Source organism: Carassius auratus, chromosome 32 (genome assembly GCF_003368295.1).
Source record: "Carassius auratus strain Wakin chromosome 32, ASM336829v1, whole genome shotgun sequence".
Taxonomy (NCBI): Eukaryota; Metazoa; Chordata; class Actinopteri; order Cypriniformes; family Cyprinidae; genus Carassius; species Carassius auratus.
In genome coordinates, this window is record NC_039274.1 from 14153231 (window position 1) to 14174306 (window position 21076).

General features: G+C 36.1%; 1 protein-coding gene across 1 annotated transcript in view; it reads left to right on the forward strand.

Moving 5' to 3' along the window:
* The window catches only part of LOC113051661 (receptor-type tyrosine-protein phosphatase N2-like), a 171054-nt gene that overhangs the window by 43849 nt on the left and 106129 nt on the right, over positions 1–21076 (forward strand). The window contains exon 11 of the mRNA XM_026215585.1: positions 1404–1483. Within this exon, the coding sequence (XP_026071370.1) occupies positions 1404–1483 (80 nt within the window). The remainder of the gene's footprint in view (positions 1–1403; positions 1484–21076) is intronic.

A 21076-nucleotide genomic window follows, 5' to 3' on the forward strand; every position in this document is an offset into this window, starting at 1 on the left:
ACACATTCATTTACACTAATTCTACCTCTCTTCCGTTCTTGCACTCATTTATTTATTTTTTTACAACCCACACATACACATGCAGTCTACCTGTCATCTCCATCCCACACTCTCCCCCATGGTGCAAAAGGAGCTGAACAGAAGTGGTATCGTTGCGTTATGTCTGTCCTCCCTCTACGTACAGGATGTTGGTGGCATTTTACTGAAAACTTATCAGCACTGATGATGTTATAAACGGGAGTATGGGCCATTGTGTTTATTTCGCTTTAAAAGCCACTGTTTTCTTCCAGAAATGTCCAGAAGCCAAAACAGAGGTGTGTGCTCAGGTATAGAGAGGAAAGCAAAAGATGGGTGGAAATCGGTTTAGGAAAAGTAAATATAAGTGGAGTTATAATGTGTGAATTTTTAGGGGAATTATGTTTTTGTAAATGTTAAAAAGCAGCATGTATGAGGGCATTGGTAGCAAAATAATAATAATAATCATCATCATCATCACATTATACAGACCTAACTATAAATTATACAAAGTTTATTATAAATAAAATTAAAACTGAAATACAACAGAACTGTACATTACATTATAGACCTAAAATTCTTAGCAATTTGTTTTCAAAACAATACATCTTCTAGATTACTGTTTTAGTAGATTACGGATTATCCTGCTCTGGATATTATTTTTAAAACTTGAAAACAAGTATGTTGAGCTATGACTTACAATAATTTTAAATATAAGTATAAAATGAGACATGAGAGTCTAGAAGCTCTATTATTTTCCAGCAGATATCTGGGAGTCTGTGTGTGTTAATTCTGAGGATGAGAGCTTACCTTTGACTTGCTCTTGCCACCTGCTGACGTGTGAATGGGATTTTGTTCTGGTGACAGATTCATTCCTCCAGTCTTCCACCTCACTTTCTCTTTCTCTTTTATCCCCCCCCCCCTCTTCTCTTTTTCTATCCCATTTTTCTCTCTATTTGTGACCCTCATTTCACCCTGGTCCGCAGGGGGGGTAGCTTCAGAGCTGCATTCCAGATAAATGCATCTGAATGGCTCAGAATCAGGAACTGATACTGAATTGGATTTATTTCATGGAGGAATAACTTGTCAATTTATGTCAAAAGCAGAGAAGAAAGCTAACGGCACAGACCTTTCATAAGAAAATTAACCAAATCTAAATCTCTAGTGATCTGCTGTGGTATTGCGGTACTGCAGTTGACTGCATCTGCAATAATGTATTTTTTAAATGATAAAAGAGTATGTTCATGACTCACAGCTGCAAAAGTTTCGTTCATCAAACTCACTGCATACTGGCATTCTTTAAACTTTCTTTTCTCTTCCTGTTTTCTCCTTATTGTCTCATTCTCGGTGTCTCTTCCTCCCCTATTTTTCTTCTCTGTGTCTCTCAGGGTTCTGGGTCCAGCAGTTACCTTTCAAGTGCGCCCCAATGCTCGAAACATCAGCACGGCCCAGCTAGCCAGAGTGGCAGGTACACACAAACTCACGTGCACACACACACACACACACACACCACTCGTTCCGCTACTGCATTCTAGTTACTATTCTGATCATCTCCTGACACATTGGGGAAGAATCCTCTCATAGAGCCATGACCTTGATTGCAGCATTAGTTATTTTCAAGGTTTAATCCCTCTTTTTACACACAGTTCAAACACGTATGTGCACACACATGGAAAACCAAGAAAGCAAACCAAACTGTACTGTTTTAGTTTCAGTACCTGTTTCCTTTGTCTTCTGTTTTGCACCAGTATTTTCTTTTTAGATGGGCTCTGCATACTATTGATATTTTTTATAAAACTTTTCTTGTTGGTTGTTAAAGTAGTCATACATCTTTGGTTCATGGTATATAATTGTTTTGGTAAACTCTGGTAAATTTACTCCATAGATTAAAAAAAATATATATTTAAAGAAAAACATACACTACTGTTCAAATTTTTGGGGCCAGTAAGTATATATATATATATATATATATATATATATATATATATATATATATATATTCTAAAATCAGTTTTAAACTAAATTAATACTTTTATTGAGTAAAAATATATCCGTTTCCACAAAAAAATATTATACTGTTTTCAACATTGATAATAATAAGAAGTTTTCTTGAGCAGCAAATCAGCATATAAGAATGATTCATGAATGATCATGTGACACTGAAGATAATGACTTCAAAGTAATAAATTCTATTTGAAAAATGTAAACATTCATACTGTTTTACTGTATTTTTTTCTGTATAATACATGCAACCTTGTTGAACATAAGAGACATCTTTAAAAAATAAGGGTAAATGGTAAAAGGCTTTTGAACGTTAGTTTATGTTAATTAAATACAAATGTCTGTGACTGACATCGTAATCTGTTAGTCTGACTGTTTGTAAGGACTATAAAGCCTTTGTACTTTGACTTTAAACTTCAAGATAAGGATTTTTCAAACAGTATGGTAAGTTTTTCTTGTAACATCTGTGCTATGTTAAAATGTACATTTATTAGTTATTCTGTAGGAATTTATTTTCATTTTATTCAGTTTTAATTTAAATGAACTGAATTTGAATTGCAGTTGTGCATCCTGATTGCTACCTAACATTTACATTAAATTGGAATAGCACAACACAGGCCAATAAAGCATGGTACTGACCATGCCAGTTGATTATGACTTTGCTATATATGGAATTTTAAAAGTCTTTCGCAGTATTGTTTGAAAATTCAACACTGCAGTCAGGGACTGATCACATTTAATTCATAAACTGGAACAGAATAGACTGTAGTCCTGCTTCCCATTTTCAGTCACTGTTTTAACATTTAACACTCAGGATTTCATATTTGATCTTTAATGCACAAAAGAAAGGGCAGAGAATGAAAGGGGGAAAAAAGAATCTGACATTATAAGGTCTGTATTTCTTTGATCCATCATAATTACTTCATAACCACATATTCATGTGAATTTGTCCCATGCCTATCTGTAATTCTTGACAGATAAGATTAATGGGTATGTGCTGAGATGCTGTCACAGTTTGACTTAGTCATTATGAACTTTTTGTTTATTTTTATTTTGTTATATCTCGTGCTAAAAAAAATCACTATCGCTCTTTGAAATAATGACAAACAGCCAGTACATGAGGTGCGTTTATTGACATTTTTAATTTTTATTTATTTAATTGTCAGTGTTTTGACCTCGGTAGTAAATGCACTTATTTCAGTTCTACGAATAATGCATGAGTGTATTTGTGGCGTGATGTTAAAGTCTCTGGACATGTCGTCCTTCTCGACCCAGTTCTGCTTAACATTGTGCGAGCAAACGTGTTTGTGCATGTTAAAGCTTGTGCATTAAAGCCTTGCCGTCTATGGAAATGCGTCCCAGTTTTGTCCAATTGCTGTAGTTTGTATTTCGACTTTTATTTGTGTACGTGTGTCTACGTGAGTGTGTACATCTCCAGTCTCTCCTCCCTTTGAGAGTCTCTTGTAGCATGTTGAGAGAGTTAATGGCTGAGCTCATCAGGCTCGTCAGACCCAAATGTCAGACAAAATGTTAAGTCAACATGATCAGCCGCTCTCACACGGCAGATAAATTATGAAAACCCTGGTGCCTGAATACCAATTTATTACTTTATTTAAACAGAGAATCTCTCCTCATGCTTTATTACTGCCGTATACACACCGCTGATCGCACCTGATCATTTATTCCAGTTTTTGTGCCTTTGACATCACCTGAGGTATTTAAGCAACTTCAAAGTATTTTTGTTCAGTGGAAATATGGAAGAGTGTTGAGGATTATGTTTAGGCTGTAACATGATAATATGTGTTTATATGTCCATAATCTAAATCTTTCCAGGAGCAGTGCATTTACGTTTAAAACAACGAAACCTGACTTGCTTATTTAACTTATCAAATGCTTACTGCAGAATTCAAATGACATTAGAACATTTTGTTATACAGTAGCTTGAATAAATTAATTTTGTGCCTTGTTAAATATTCTCTAAAAACCTTAATATATGTGTCATAATTGGCCACCAGCTTAGCAGTCCACTTTTTAGACACGCTGAAAGGCATTAGTCTTTTGTGCATGTAAGGAGCTGTTTTGTAGCTCCACTAAAACCACCTGTACTGTTGACCTAGCCACATTAGAGAACATTAGATTAGCATATTAGGCAGGATACTTCCTTTGCACATATAAACCACCTCTATTCAGACACACAAGATAAACAAGGGTTTCATGGGTGTCTTATCTAGTATTCTATGGTTCTGCCACAAGCATCATGGTCTATGACCATGTGTTTTGTCTGTGTTGTTGTTGTATATCATACAAATGTGTCAAATTACATTTAATTCCTGTATTTCCCATTGGGGGTAAATAAAGTGTTTCTTTCTAAATGTAATAATGTAAGAAGAAGGAAAAATAAACAACTGAAATACCACAGCAGAGGATTTTTAGTTAATTGTTATTTAATCATCAGGCATTTTTTCATACATTATTAATATACCAGAATGCACATAACAAGTAAATCATTTATAAGTTTAGTTGCAAATGATTCATTTAAGTCTATGCCATATCAAAGACATATAAGTCAGTCAGTCATTTATCCTAAAGGTTGGCCATCCTCAAAATCCCTTGTCCAGATAAAAAAAATATTGCAAATGTGAATGCCTTTATTGCTGCATTAAGCGATACTTAACATTTTGTCAGGAAGAAATCTTGCTGGATAACATACAATTATAAACAGTATATGCACGCAGGATCATATTTTATACTAAAAAATTTAGAATATATATAATGAATATAGACATGGCGTATCAATTATTAATATCCTCTTATTAATTTGATGCAAAGTCGTTTTGAAGTGTACTGTATGTCAGAGCAGTGTAACCATGGCTTCACAACCATGCAACCATTAATTTTCTTCACACAGAATGAGATCATCACTTCCTGCCAAGCTATTTCCAGTGGAGGAGCAGCAGTATAGATGGGTCGACTTGTATCATGTAGGGTCTATGTATATATGGGCTGGGATTTGGTATTCTGATGCAAAGCTGTGCTCAAGTCATTCAAGCTGCTAGCAACACAGAAACTAAATGAAGGGCTTTATGGGGGGTCTGGGGTACATTCATTAGGATTGAGGAATTTGTGTTGTACCCTATTCATCTGGAAAGAAAGCTTTGGAGAAAAGACTGGATATGGTAATCCCTGCTTGGTCTCAAAACAAAAGATGAACCCCCCTGCTTTGTCTGTGTGTATGTGTGTGTGTGTGTGTGTGTGTTGTGTGTCCTTCACAATCATTTATCGGGCCATTGATTCATCCATAGTGTTGATGAAATGGCACCATAAACTGCACAGTGTAATCTTACAATGTGTCATCTTTCTCTTCATCTCTCAGTCGCTTTCTCTTTTCTTTCTTTTATCTAACATGCTTTTTTTCATCCTATCTGTCTGTCACATTTCATTTCTGCTTGTCTCCCACTTCTGCTTCTCCTCACCTTTTGCAGTCCCCTAGTTAATTTATGTGGCTTATTTTGTCTTGATACTTTGTCGTGTGTTTTTGTGTGTGCGTTTGCTCTGTCCTCTTTACTATTTAGTGTTAAAGCCCCCCGACCTTTCCTCTTGAGCATGTTATTAAATCTCATCTAAACATCAACATTTATAAGATTTATTACAGGTGGACAGAGGTTAAATGACCTTATGTTTTGTGTAGTGATCTGTGAATTTATTTTGTTGCATATGATATATTATTTAAATTAGTTTGAGGAATATTTTTTCCATACTTGAAGAAGATGCCCCCCTGAGAATTAGGACAGAAGGTTGCTAGTGTTTTTATTATTGATCTTAATAATTACAATTCATGAAGATTATTATTTAAGAACTCAATTATATTATATTATATTATATTATATTATATTATATTATATTATATTATATTATATTATATTATATTATATTATATTATATTATATTATATTATATTATATTAATAAAGGAAAAAAAATCTTCATCATTCATCATGATTTAAAGTTTTTTTTATTTATTTTTTTTCTAAATGGAATCTTTAATCCGGATTCATAGTATATTGCTTTTATGAAATTCTTTCTAATTAAAAATATAAGTGATGCATATAATTTCATAGAATAATTCATATGTGTTTCTTTGACTGGTTATTTGATTTGTCTTTGATTATTAATTCAATAATAACAATAACTAAACTGTCAAAATGCATACATTCACTTAGAATATTTGATTTAGTATTTTAAATGAATGACATCTTTTAAAAAAAAATATAATAATAACTTATTTTCATTTTGCCACAGATGTCCCAACAAGATGACTGCAACTTTGCATATTCACAAGCATCATATATACACACACAAATATATTCTGTTCATTTATGACATCCTGAAAAACGCTCTCAAGAGAACTGCAAGTTACATTTCCAAGAAGGGGCATTCTGCATCATCATTTGTCTTTTGGGTGAGATTTCATTAAAGTCTGTTGTACACTGGTGCATTTTTTATGATGCTCTGATCAGGTGATATTAAACTCATAATGTTGCATATCAATCACAAGAGAAAATGGTCTCATCTAAATTCATATGCTGAAAGGGAACATGTGACAGTGTAGATTTTCCTGTGAAATATGAAAAGGCTTTTTTGACAAAACAATGCATTGTGCTTGAGCTTCTTTAAAGTGAAATGTTTGTGTGGGAAGTGTGTGTGTGTGTGTGCTCTTGTTTTTGTGACAAATCAGGACACAACTCTGTATAATGACATGGGTATGACACAGGTATTACAAGGAGAGGGTGACTTATGAGGACATAACCCATGTCCCCATTTTTGAAAACGCTTATAAACCATGCAGAATGAGTTTTATTGAGAAAGTAAAAATGCACAAAAAAATGCATAAAAAAGTTCCCTGTGGAGGGTTAGGGTTAGGTGTAGGGTTGGTGTAGGGGCATAGAATATACAGTTTGTACAGTATAAAAACCATTACGCCTATGGGATGTCCCCACTTTTCACAAGAAACAAACGTGTGTGTGTGTGTGTGCGCGCGCATGTGCATAAGGTAGTGTTTTTGCTCTTCTGGAGAAACTCTACGTCTCAGTGTTTCAGTGAAGTTGCTATATATGACAAAGCAAGCCCATGGAAACTTTAATGTGAGAGCACATATTGCTTTTGAAGATTAGGGATGTGCCATAGGTTGGGCATATCAATGTAGGCCGATATTTGTTATGTTTTAATGTACTAGATAAAATAGGCTAATATATTTAAGCTGAATTGAAGTCATATGATCATGGGACTCCACAGTATTTATCCTATGATGTTAAACACATATAAAATTCTATGTTTACTCAGAGTCTGTAAATATTTTTTTTTTTTATTCATGGCATAAAAAACACTTTGCTTCTTTATATATATAAAACAAATGTGTTATATGTGAGAAAGTTGTATTTGCCGTTTATAAAAGAAACTTGGACATGTATAAAGTTTTAAAATAAGAAGTAGTTTTCCACGGTGCTTGAGGCTTGGTGACAATTTCATGATTAGCTAAGGAGAGATTTTATTTATTTAATTAAAGTTTTAGGCCATTATATTAGTAAAGATTCTTTCTGGTTCTAAAATCTGAGGCATTTCCAAGCATGCGCTATTCTAGTAATATCGGAACTCAAACCATTCCACCATTTGTATCACTCCGTTTACAGTATTTCTTACAGAAAGTGCAATAGCAAATGCCCATATCCACTTTAATTTCTATAAAAAATGCTGTTTTTGTCACAGAATGTGTTTTTAAGAGTTTTTTAAGGCACGAGTGTTTATCTGGGGCTTGTTAATAAATATTTAATTAGAAATTCATTGCCATTTGCACAGGTAGATTACAGTATAATACAATACAATACATACAATAATAAGTACATTAACATCTATTTAAAAATTAGCTTTGATATTTTCAAAAATGTGAGCTCCAGGACATCAGCATTCAACATCGCTGATGAACCCACCGAGAGCAGCATTATCTCAGCCAGATCTTCTGGAATTTGCCACTGGCTTTGATGTCTATATAGTGATTAAACTTATCAGTATGTGTGCTGTCTGCAGCCTTTGTCTGCGCTGATCTTAATTTACAAACACGTAATTAAAATGAAGTGTAACAAGTGCTGCTAACAGATATTCTGTGATAAAGTAATCCATATGAAAACAACGCGATGTCCGTTTTTCATGTCTCCCTTCATTATATCTAATGTGACCACACCCCCGCGCTGAACGTGCTATTCAGATTCAAACTGAAGCGTGCGGCTTGAATACACCCACACAGAAGAAAAAGCAGCGAGACTGTTCAAGTTTTTTATTTTACTGTTTGCTTCGTGATGAGAGGAATAAGACATAATTCACCCCAAACAGATGCTAACGCATAGTTTACCGTGGAGGTGTGTGCGGAACAACCAATCAAACCTGACTATGTTAGTTGACCAATCAGAACACAGTATGCTACAGAAAGGTGGGGTTTAAGGAAACTGAATCTTTTGAACAGCTTCGCGCGAACCGTTTGGGGATCTCTGAGAATTGAGGTAATTTTAAAATTATATTTTGACAAAATGACAATGTTTTTTAACCTTGGATGGATTTAAACCTATTGTACAGGACTTATAAACAGTGATAGGAAGCTTAGAATTTTCATCTTACTGGATCTTTAATATATTATTTGTTCCAGTGCAAACTGTTTTGGCTGAGAAACTTGTACGATGGCTGTTGTTTTTGTTTATTAAACATTATTATTCAAGTTATTATCATAACACATTTTATATTAATAATAGTAGTAATTAATAATAGTATTTGTTATTGGGAAACAGTGTGTATGTGTGTTCGTGAAGGTGATATAAGTAACATTGTTACACCATTAGATGGCTGAGGGAGTCAACAGTAAAGACTTTTATATTGAAAGAGACTGAAAAAAATATATATATATATTTTTAATAACATTTTGTAATACGCAGCCAACAAATGCAGTGAGCAGCGCTGTCATTGGAAATATCCCTTAACAGATGAAAGGACACTACAACAAAGATATTGCTTTGCTCAGCGGAAATTCAAACTAATTTTTTTATTGTGAACTTGAGATTAAGCAGAAGAATGAATTCTGTATCAGATGCAGGTAATCACACTCGCTCAGTCCATCTCTCTCTCTCTCATAATACGCTACTCCACATAATACAGTGAGCTTTAAATACAGTGATACTATAAGGTTTTAATGAAGCAACTAAACATTCACTCAGTATTAGTTCTAAAGTGATGTTATCAAATTAGTAATAGAGGCTTGGTCTCAGCTGTTAAACTGTCAAACTGAGATTTGAATCCATAGAAGGAAGTAGTTCTCACTAAACAGAGTTTTTGAAGAGAGTGTTTGTCTCTCTTTTATTTGCACACTTGTGCCATCAAACTGTTGTATAAATGTGATATCGCCCTCGTAGCCATGCATTATGGCTTTATATGAGCATGCTGTGATATGGCTGTAAATATATTCTTTATCATTTTTTTCCCCTTTTTGTTGGTGTGTGAGAAAGAGAGGGTATAAGGGTGTGTCAAACTAGTATTTGGATAGATTACCACTCTTTGTCTGGCCTTTCATATCTGTGGGGGAGATCTTGGGGGTCTCTAAGGGGTTGACCCCAGTGTTGCTCCCAGGCCGTGAGAACCCTGGATAGGTCAGAGTCTGGACAGGTTAGGGCAGATGGAACAAGGATCCCTGCTGGTCATGTCCCACCAGAAAAACAATCAGAGCCACTGTCAAGGCCATCTACACCTGCTAGTACCACAGCAGAAATGTAGTAATAGACAGGGATAGCATTTCAGGTAAACAGATAAAAGGAGAAATCATAGAAAATGTGACAAGTATGCAAAAAGGAAAAATATACTAAAGGTTAGACAAAGTAAGAGGAATCGTACCCTGAATTGCTACCATGTTGTAGGTCATGACCTTCTAGAACAATAATGACCGTGCTCACACTTTAACATAGGTCAGAGTGACAGTTTACGACAGCCTCATTTATTCCTCTCTTTATCTTCCTCTCCCTTTCCCCACGGTTCTCTTTGAGGAAGTTAAACCGAGTCTGCGTTTGTTTCAGAGTCTGGTTACTCCGTCTGATTTGTACTCCCTCAGTCTCATGTTGTCTTTATTTTTGCTGACATTTCTTCACATCCGTCCACATATCTGACATCTCTGCCATGTTTACTTCCTCACCCACTCATCCCTTTCTCTCTTGCACTATCTATCTCTCTTTCTCTCTCTGTAATTGCAGTGGTGCGGTGCAGGGGCTGCTCGTCTGCGCTCCAGCTGGGCAGATTAGCATAGATCTCCCACGCAGACACAGTTGACCTTCACTCCACCAAACACTTGTCAAAATGCCAGCCATAATTACCCTGGCCTCTCCAGTTAAGTAATGGCTTACATATACCTGACTCACTCTTTGCCACCAATTGGATGTGATATATATTTGAATATGTGAATGTGTGTGTGCAGTGAGATTATTGTGTGTGTGTTGAACTGTATATTCTCACTGTTCCTTTGAGCATTTTATGAGGGCTGTATGAATTTTCACCATAAGTGTACAATAATTCACATCACATCACAATCTCATCAGCATTTGACAAACCAATAGCATTTCCTTAAGGATTTCAATTGACCTAGCTATTTATTTAATTACCAGTGTCACAGATCACTTAATACAGATCATTTGATATTAAGTGTTCATGGTTTGCACAGCGGTGTGGGCTGCAGCAGAAGTGGAAACATGTTCCATTTGTAGCGTATTCAAGCATCTTATACCGTTTAGAACACTCTAAAATGAGCAAATATCTGCTATTATATAATGAAATATTTGTTATTTATGTGTTGCTTAAAAAAATGATTGAGTCAGTAGACATCAGTGGAGAAAGCGATGTTATGTTTTTTTTTAGCATCATTTAGATAGGTCATGCTAACTGGGCATGCTAATACTGTGGATATTGTTAGCTATTTTAAATTTAAGTGTTAGTCTTAGTCCCATGTTAAAATGCCCTTATTAGTTTTAACATATTTATTCAAACTTATTCTATTTAGTTTTAGTCAAGTTTTAGTTGACTAAAAAGTCTCAACATTTTAGTCTATTTTTGGGTTCTTTAGTAGTTTAATCTCAGTGCTTTAATCACTGTCTGAGCTAGAAAAAATCTCTGATCTGTCCCCGACATATACTGGATCTTAAAAAGAATTCGTAGTAATAATAATAATACTATAGCGTAGGGTAGGGTGAAAAACTCTCTCATTTTCTCCTCTAACTTCAAAAACATCCGACATCATTGTTTAACTTTTTTTGTAAAGGGCATTTGACATTTCTTTGCATGTTGGCTTTGTAAACAATGGGTCGGTACTTCCGCTTACGTCACATGTGACCTTTCCAATGTGACTACGTAAAGTGTGAAGTCGAGCTAGTGCAAGACAACCATTTGTGGTGAAAAAGTATTTAATTATTATTATTTATTTTTTGAAAATGACTGATCATTGACTTGTTGACCACCATTGAAGTCCATTATTGTCAACTAGTCTGAACTTCATTTCCCATTATCCCTCCTGCTTCTCACCTGCTCATTGTCACCAATCAACTAATCACAATCACCAGCTGTATCACAAACAACCCCCCCCCCCCCACCCCCATTAACATTTGGAATGTTACTCAACTGAAATATACTTAGCAATTTTTTTTTTGCACTCCCAAGTCTTCTCTCTCTGATCTCTAGCGTCCAGTTCCTTATCCCAGTCCTCAGCTCTATGTCATTTGCTCTTCCTACAAGAAAGGAAAGGAAAGTGTTTACCTCTTCATCAAGTCCTGTAAACGTGTGTGTTTGTGTGGCTCCTCACCTGTCTGATCTTCCTCCTGCTCCATCTACAGTGCTTATCTGATCACCCATTGTCTTATTGATGCTTTTGTTTAAATAAAGCTTGTTTGGAAAGTTATCCTTCTCTCTCTGGTCCATGTGTCCTGTGACAAGTATTTGAGAAAAAAAAGAAAATAAAATAAAAGAAACCTGGAATGTTTTCCTCAAACATTAATTTCTTTGCGACTGAAGACGGAAAGAAATGAACATCTTGGATGAAATTGGTGTGAGTAAATTATCAGGATGTTTTTATACTGGAAATGTATAATCCTTTAAGTATTAATAAATCTCACATGTCTGGTGTTTAAAAATCATAAGAAAAACCATAATAGATGATCATGCACAAGTAATGACTTTTAATAAATGAACATCGATTTTGTCATCGTTACACTGACCGTCAGGGAGGTGAGATGTAATCATTTAATGTCTCTTCACATTCTCATTAAGTAGGAACTGGACCACAAGTGTTGTTTGGTGTCGACTAGCTTATGTTCATATTTTTGTAGCTTTTTTATTTGAAAGCACATTACACATTTGTCTTCAAACAAAACCTCTGATGTGTAATGACACCCTCTTTTTAGCCCACTGCCACCTCTGTGAGTTGAGTTAATTCCTGCCCTTCTTAATTTTCCCTCTATCTCTCATTTTTCCTTTCTCTAATTCCCTCCTCCCCTGCTTTCTCACACTCCATGTGTCTCTGTTCACCTCCCGCCTCCCACTCCTTTCTTTTTCTCATCCTTGACTGCCCTCCATGGTTGAGCTCACTTAGTTCTGTGATCAAAAATGTCACCTATCTCCAGTTTCTTAACTGGCTGTGGGTGAGAGTAAGAATGAGGAACAGAGTGATAAGGTTTTTAAAATATGCTAGAAAAAAAAAGCATATTTAGTGAATTTAGCGTTTTTAGTAAAGGCAGTTTGTATCCTACTGTCCTTATATTGTACGTATGCTTGTACATTATAATTCAAAAGTTTGGGGTCGTAAGATTTTTTTTTTAATGTTGTTGAAAGAAGTCTCTTATGCTCACCAAGGCTGCAATTATTTATTCAAAAATAAATAAAAATTGTAATATTGTGAAACATTATTCCAAAACAGCTGTTTTCTGTTTTAATATATTTTAACATGTCATTTATTCCTGTGATGGCTATGCTGAATTTTCAGCAGTCATTACTCCAGCCTTCAGTGTCATGGTCCTTCAAAATATATTTTTAAATGTTGATTTGATCTTTAAGAAACATTTTCTAACATTTCTATTATCAGTGTTGAAAATGGTTGTGCTGCTTAAATGAGAGGTCCAATGTTATTTCATGAATTCTGACTTATTTACACTGTTGAATTCTTATGCTAAACATAGCCAAAGTTTTTTTTTTTTATTAGTTGAATGTATGACAGAGTACTTCTGTGCCAAATACAAGTTTTGGAAAGTTTTTCTTTAGTATCGCCCTTTATAACGTCATGAAAGGTGGAATTCCTTCTCCAGGAACAGCTCGTGCACACAGCAAACAGAGCAAGAACCAGAACAGCCCATCAACTTGCTACATTTAGGTCACAGAAGTTGTTTGCAGTGCTGCACAGGACAGTTGCATTTGTTATTAGGTTTTTACATTTACATTTAGTCATTTAGCAGATGCTTTTATCCAAAGCAACTTTCAAATAAAAACAAAATCAACAAGAGAGCAATGATATGCAAGTGCTATGACAAGTCTCAGTTAGCTTAACGCAGTACACGTAGCAAGGTTTTTTGTTGTTGTTGTTGTTGTAGTTTTAGACTGCAAAATCAACAATGTCACCAAATAAGTGTGTTTTTGGATGTAAGGGAAAGGTAACCTTGTTCAGTTTCCCAAAGAACCCAGCATTTAGAAAACAGCAGATGCAGTTTGTTTTTCCAGGGCAGCAATGGAATTGTGCAAGCGCGTTTGTTTGTTCCCGGCCTTTTCGTGTTTAGAAACAAATTAAATAAATTTGATTCAGTTAAGTTTTTGCCCCTGTTTTAATTATGTTGATGTCACAGTTAGCAGAGTATCGCTACGCAGAAGTTGTGCGCGCTCATGGCTCTTTAGCTCCGCCCATTGCATGCCTCCAGGAGCCCAACTGGTTTCGGAGAGGAGCATAATGCTTTAGCTATCTTTTATAAATCTGATAAAACTAAAGACTCTTCAGAAATATGAAAGATGCAATACTCTATAGATACTCAAGATTAACATTAGATTGGCTGAAACTGTGTTATGTCCCCTTTAACATTTTTGTGTAAACCAGGATACGTGTACATACTTTTTTTTCATGATTCTTTGAATACAAAATTCAAAAGAACATTTCTTTGACTTAGAAATCTTTTGTTACAATTTAAAACTCTTCACTATCACTTTTGTTCAATTTAATACACTGAATAAAAGTATTAAAGGGAAGTCGTGGCCTAATGGTTAGAGGGTTGGACTCCCAATCGAAAGGTTGTGAGTTCGAGTCCCGGGCCGTCAGGAATTGTGGGTGGGGGGAGTGCATGTACAGTTCTCTCGCCACCTTCAATACCACGACTTAGGTGCCCTTGAGCAAGGCATTGAACCCCCAACTGCTCCCCAGGCGCCGCAGCATAAATGGCTGCTCACTGCTCCGGGTGTGTGCTCACAGTGTGTGTGTGTGTGTGTGTGTACTTCGGATGGGTTAAATGCAGAGCACAAATACTGAGTATGGGTCACCATACTTAGCTGAATGTCACGTCACTTTAAAGTATTTTTCTTATTATTATTATTGACCACAAACTTTTGGACTGTAATGTAAACATTGTTTGGGATCAGCTGAACTGCATTATAGCATTATATTTTAAAAATAATCAGTGTCAATACTTGAGTTTTATACCGAGATTACAATAAAATGAAATATAAAAGAAAACCCTTACATCAGGTCTGTTAACCTGTGATTAAAGATGAAAACATGAGCCAGTTTATCATTCATTTCCAACTGGATGGTCTTACAGTTTTGGAGATGGTCTTATCATCTCCAGCTGGTTAATTTGAATCTGTCTCTGGCTGAGTTGTCCCTTTCTGGACTATAGCTCTGTGCTATCATATAATCACCCTCGCGGTGGTTTCCAGACATTATGCAAGCCTTTGATTAGGTACCATGCTGTCTTCTGTGTGCTTGGATATGTGTCTAGGCTTTTCTCACAGTAAAAAAAAACTTAAGTTTGAATGAGTGTGAAATTTGTGCCGTGATTACAGCAATGTCAGGACGTGCTGTACTCTGGGCACACTGTATGGCATCTCGATTAGGGCTTGGGTTTTTTGTGCATGGAGCTTTATCCGGCTTTGAAACTGAGAAGTGAATTGAAGGAGAGAAAGATTTGATCAGCTCTGTGATCTGTTCTTTGTCATGGCCTTTTCACACCAAATGCAGAATAAATCATCGATCGAAAGTCTGTTTACACCGAGTCTGAAAGTGCTGTTCTTAACCGCATTCTGAAAAAAAAAAGTTATTTTAAATAAGGTACAGTGATATTTATTTAATGTATTCAATAGTTAACACAACAAAAACACCAGGTATCAGGTACTTCAGGATAGTCTTCTAATACAAAATAGCATTAGCACTAATAATATGGGAGACTGTGTAGAAGCATAACCAAAAACTTGTGTGAATAGGAAATAGGAATCCATTGTTTTTCAAAATCTCAGACATACTGTATACATTATAGCAGTCCTACACAGCTGATTCAAAATGTTCCACCTTCTTGGATTGTGTGTTTAACTCAAGCTCATTGATATCTCTCAAACCGTTGCAGTCCAGACGAGGTGGCAAAGCGGTAAGCGCTTGCTGTGTCAACACAGATTTATGGAGAGGAACTTCAAAACAGTAGCAGCCAGTTGGACAGCTGGCATGAGCTCTAGTGTATTGGTGGAGGCTCTGCCCGTAGATGGGGATTAGGAGAATGTGGGCACTGTTTTTGTCTGCTAATTCCCATAGTGAGGTATTTGTGAAAAACAAGCATGAATAATATCAAGTGATTTGGGCTTGATGAACACGAACATTTTGGCAAATGTGAGAGATTAAGGAAAGTGACAAATGAGACAGACTGCCAAAGAGAGAGAGAGAGAGAGAGAGAGAGAGAGAGAGAGAGACTACACACTGATCAACAGAGACTGAGCAGTTACAGTATGTTTATTTGATGTATTTTATTTCCTAGGTAGGATGACGTTTTATTCCCACCAGGAGTAGGATAAGCCGTTTATTTAAAAAATAAATTAATTAATTAAAAAATTTATTAATTAATGAATTAAAAAGCATTGACTTAAGGATCCCACCATTAGGGAGATATCTGCCATTAGTTATTCAGTCACTCAAAAATTCAGTCACATTGAACAGGTCCTTGTCACCTTGATATTCATAATCTGTTTTTATAAATCAGGGTCTGCAATCAGTGCTACTCGTGCCACCACACAAACGATAAGAATGAAGAAGATTGATTACATTGTGTATTTATTTAATTATTTAGTTTTGTTTTTTTATCAATATTTAATTCCCTCTGCATTTGCATGACAAACAACCCTGTGCAGTAATCCTTCTGTATTATCCCACAGTGGATAAACATATTAAACCCGGCATACCGTTTTAAAAATTCCATGCACAAAATGTAATGATGGTGAAACTCACTTCATTAAGGGAAGAGTTTCACGGTAAATTATCACCACATGACATATGAAAAATGATTCATTCATGCTATGGTGGGAAACTGAGTCCATCATCCAGCACCACAGACACCACAGTGTGAGTGAATCAAATAGAGTTGGGTCCGAGTCCACCTTTGTCGAGTACGAGTCAAGACCAAGTCCACAAACTTCGAGTCCAAGTCCGAGTCCGAGTCCAAAAGGGGCCGAGTTGGACTCAAGTCCGAGTCCTTAAAGGCCGAGTCCGAGTCGAGTCCGCCCGAGTCCAGAAAGTTATTTAAATTAAAAAGATTATAAATTGGAATTGTACATTTTTACATTCTATTAATATTTTAACCTTTCAACCCATTAAACCAATGGCAATATAAAAATGTAATAAAAAAAATACCACTGTTACATCTAGTCATTGCCATTGAACATTTTTATTTTATGTCAACAGAACTAGTTTCCTATGAAAAAAGTTTTCAAAGGTTTTATTGTATTACAAGTGCATGAAAATACAAATGAACCTATTTTATTATTGTATCACACTATATTGTCCTCCAGTTAAATATTACATTTCAGTTATTTAATGCCTCTCCCCCACATTTGACAGAGGTAAAGTGCAGCCAATGAGGAGATCCTTAATGATGACATTATGAATTTCTTGTTGTCTTGGAGAACTTGCATCATAAAGTTGCATTGCTTGTTTGGTCAGGTCTGGTCTTGCAAATCCTGCAATGCTGAGCTGCAGGGGCGGAGCCAGAAGATGTAAACATTCGGGGCTTAGCCCAAACCTAGGGGGCTGCAGGGGTGTACTCCGCAGGGGAGATTTTTTTCCCCCCATTTATGTCAGCTAAATGCACTATTTTTCAGGCTGTTTGAGATAACAGAATGCCTAAAAATCTATACACTATCTGGGAAAATGATGGTTACTCAGAAAAAAAAAATATTCACCCAGTAGAGCCTACAAACTATTTTGTATTTAATTGTTCTCCAGCTATATTTCTCAATTAATCTTATCCCACTAATGTGCCGAGAACAGTTGTAAAACATGCCCTGAAATAACTTAGCATTTGATACATTGGGATATATTGCTTTTGAATCTCTCTCTGGCCGGTGAGGTTTGCTGTTACGAGTTCCTTTTTAAAAAAATTGTTATGTCCATAATGTTAATTTCAGGCGGTTAGTCAGTGAGCTCGCTACGACGGCGGTGAAATAAAAAGCCCACCAGCCCCTAATGACAACGACGAAGAAGATGATTTATATTCTTCTTCGTTAGTTTTTATCGGCAGTTGGCAAACAAGCGAAGTGATGCGTGATGCTTTACCGTCCGCCACAACGCACAGTAATAGAGCTTTTGTTTCTTTTTTTTTTTTGCCGCTCCAGTCTGAGAGACTGAGAGGAAATGAAACAAAGTTGAAGTTATTTTTAAAAAGCTAAAAGATTCGGGGCTTTTGACAAAACATTCGGGGCTTAAGCCCCATTAGCCACCCCCCCGCTCCGCCCCTGCTGAGCTGTGCAGCATCTGTTGGTTGCTGCTGCTGTCTTTGGTAGTCGGTTGCATCGGTTTTCGGATCACCAGTACACTGAACTGAAAACCGTTTCTTTCGGAGGCGCCCGATTTGAGAACCGATGAACTGATGATACTGCGCACGCTTGTAATTTTTCAAGTATTTTGTTAATCATCGGAAAGTGTGATAAAACTATATATATATATATATATATATATATATATATATATATATATACGTTTTTTTTTTTTTTTAAGATAGGGGCTACATGTTTCTAATCTGTATATTGTAGATTATGTATGGGCCAAAGGGGTTTTCAGGGAAGTTGGACAATAATTAAGACTCTAAAGACTCCATGTTTAATATGAATAAGGGATGATTTATGAAATATCTGTACTGTATTTATAGTTAATGATGACAGATTCACAAACTGAGTTTGAACAGGAGTAGAGCAGCTGATGATACTGAAATGCAGCATGTGCCGGTGTCCTGACATTTTATCCTACCCTGTCAGATTTTCCTACCCGGGTTTTGAGCGATTCTCGTTCTCGAGTCAAGAACCAGTTGTATCAGTTTTCAGATCATCAGTAAACTGAACCGAAAACCGTTTCTTTCGGACGCGTCCGATTCGAGAACCGAGGAGCTGATGATACTGCGCATTCGTGATTCAGCATGAAGCCGAATGACTCACAGCGCGTCTGAACCGAACTGATTCTTTTGGTGATTGATTCTGAACTGATTTTGTGCTAATGTAATGAGTGCGGGTAAACCGAGGGCTTGAATAAAGGGCAATCTGACGAAACGTAAGTTAATTTAATAACAAATACATCGCAATGGATTATGTATCCGGTGAACTGTTTTATTTTCAACCGGTTTATTGAATCAAACCGTCCGAAAGAACCGGTTCGCGGAAAAGAATCGAACTTCCCATCACTAATCCACATTGATATCCAGTGAGTGGTACGTGTGTTTCGTCTGCAAGCAGGAGACTTCTGCCTGCCGGTGTGGTGCAGTAAAATGACAGAAGGGGAGACATTCATTAATTTATCATTTCAATTTTATGCTGGTTTTATTGTTACACATGACGCGGACTCGACTGTACTCGGAATATTTTCCGAGTCCAAAATGTTCAAGTCCGTGTCAAGTCCGAGTACAAATTCACCCGAGTGCGTGACAAGTCCGAGTTCATTCAAAATTGGACTCGAGTCCGGACTCGAGTCCGAGTCCAAGTTCGAGTACCCCAACTCTAGAATCAAATAAATAAAAATGGCACTCAGTGTCAGAAAAGTTATTAGCCCCTGCTGTAGACAAACACATCTCTTTGTTTCATATCAAAACTTGTGTTTGAGGCATACTTCTTTGTCCATTCTAAAGTGCTTATTATTTCATTTATATATATATATATATATATATATATATATTTCTTTGTGTTTCTTTATTTCCACTTATGCAAAATGGTATTGCAAATGTTGTTAGAGTATTAAAGATTTTTACACTTGAGATCCTTCAGTTGTAGTTTAGTATACTTAAGCCAGGCTCAGACTACAGGAGTTTTAAAATCCTAACCAATTATGAAATGTGCTTGTAACACAACTATAAGGAGGATCTTTGCAGATTTCCTTGTGTCAAATCTTAAACAGGCACACACTACCAGATTTGAAATTTGAGGCACATCACACACTACAAGATTTTCTCAAGTGTATCATGTCAGAGGGAACGTCTCATTTGATCTCACGCAGCAGATCCTCATTGATGTTTCAACAACTGTTTGCATACGTTAGCTAGCATAGCAGCTTTTTACACTCACTACATATGTTCAAAACTGATTCGATTTCACCCCAGCGCTTCATTTTGTCTTTACGGTTGTGGTATATTTTCAACACATACAGACAATCGTGTTATTACAAAACTTCTACAAGCATCTCCACTATCCAAGGGTCATGCATTGGCTATTGTGAAAGTACTGATGTAATCATAACTGTCATCATTCCGATTTTAAATCCATGTTTGATATGATCAGGAAGGCTCCATTCTGTGTGCGAGCAGATCGGGAGGTGAATGATTCGACCTGTAAATACTTCATATTACCACATAATCTGTGCTGAACATCGAAACAGATTGAGGTCCTCATCAAGATTTTTTCCTCTGATTCTCAGGAAGGAAAAATCTGGATAAATCGGCTTAAAACACCTGTAGTGTGAGCCCGGCTTTAGATATAATTGAAGTAATTCCCAATCTTTGCCAAAAATTATGGTTACACTTTGTTTTAATGTGACACTATTCTCATATGAACTACATGTACTTACTATAGTCTGAAAGTTAAGATTAGGGTTTGGTTTGGGGTTAGTTGCTTGTGATTGTGAATAATTTATTGTCATTACTGTAGTAAGTAGGGTGATATTGTTTACATTTTAACTGGCACAGTACCGGTATCTGTATCTGAATTTTGGTGCCGGTACTCAACGGTACCTTCTTTTGGTAAAAGAAGCAGAAGCAGATCTGGAAATTACATTTGTGTTCATGTCTTCATTTAGTGAGACGCAGAGGCAAAAATAACTGCGAGCGTCATGCATGCTTATTCAGTAACATAGAGGAATCATATTTAAACTGTCTTTTTTTGCATTTTAATATTTACTAGTTCATATTGCAATTCAAATTAAGTAGCAGACCTATTTTTGATTTATTTGTGCAAAATGTATGAATTCAATGGCATTCTGCACTATAGAGTAAATTATGTTTTTTATGATTGGACTTCGCGATGCCATCTGCGTTTTCGCCCTATAAATGTAACAACACTTAAGAACATTTTGGCTGACCCTGTGTGTTGTTTGAAGGAGTTGCAGGGCTGACATCATGTCATAGGGTCTCTCTTTTTTCTATGTAGCATTGATAAACGTGAATCAGTATTCTGTATTACCAATTCAATTTGCTCGGTACTCTTAATAGTACAGAGTTTGATACCCAACTCTAGTAGTAAGTGCATGTAACATGTAGCTACATCTTTAAATAAAGGGTTAGCTGTCT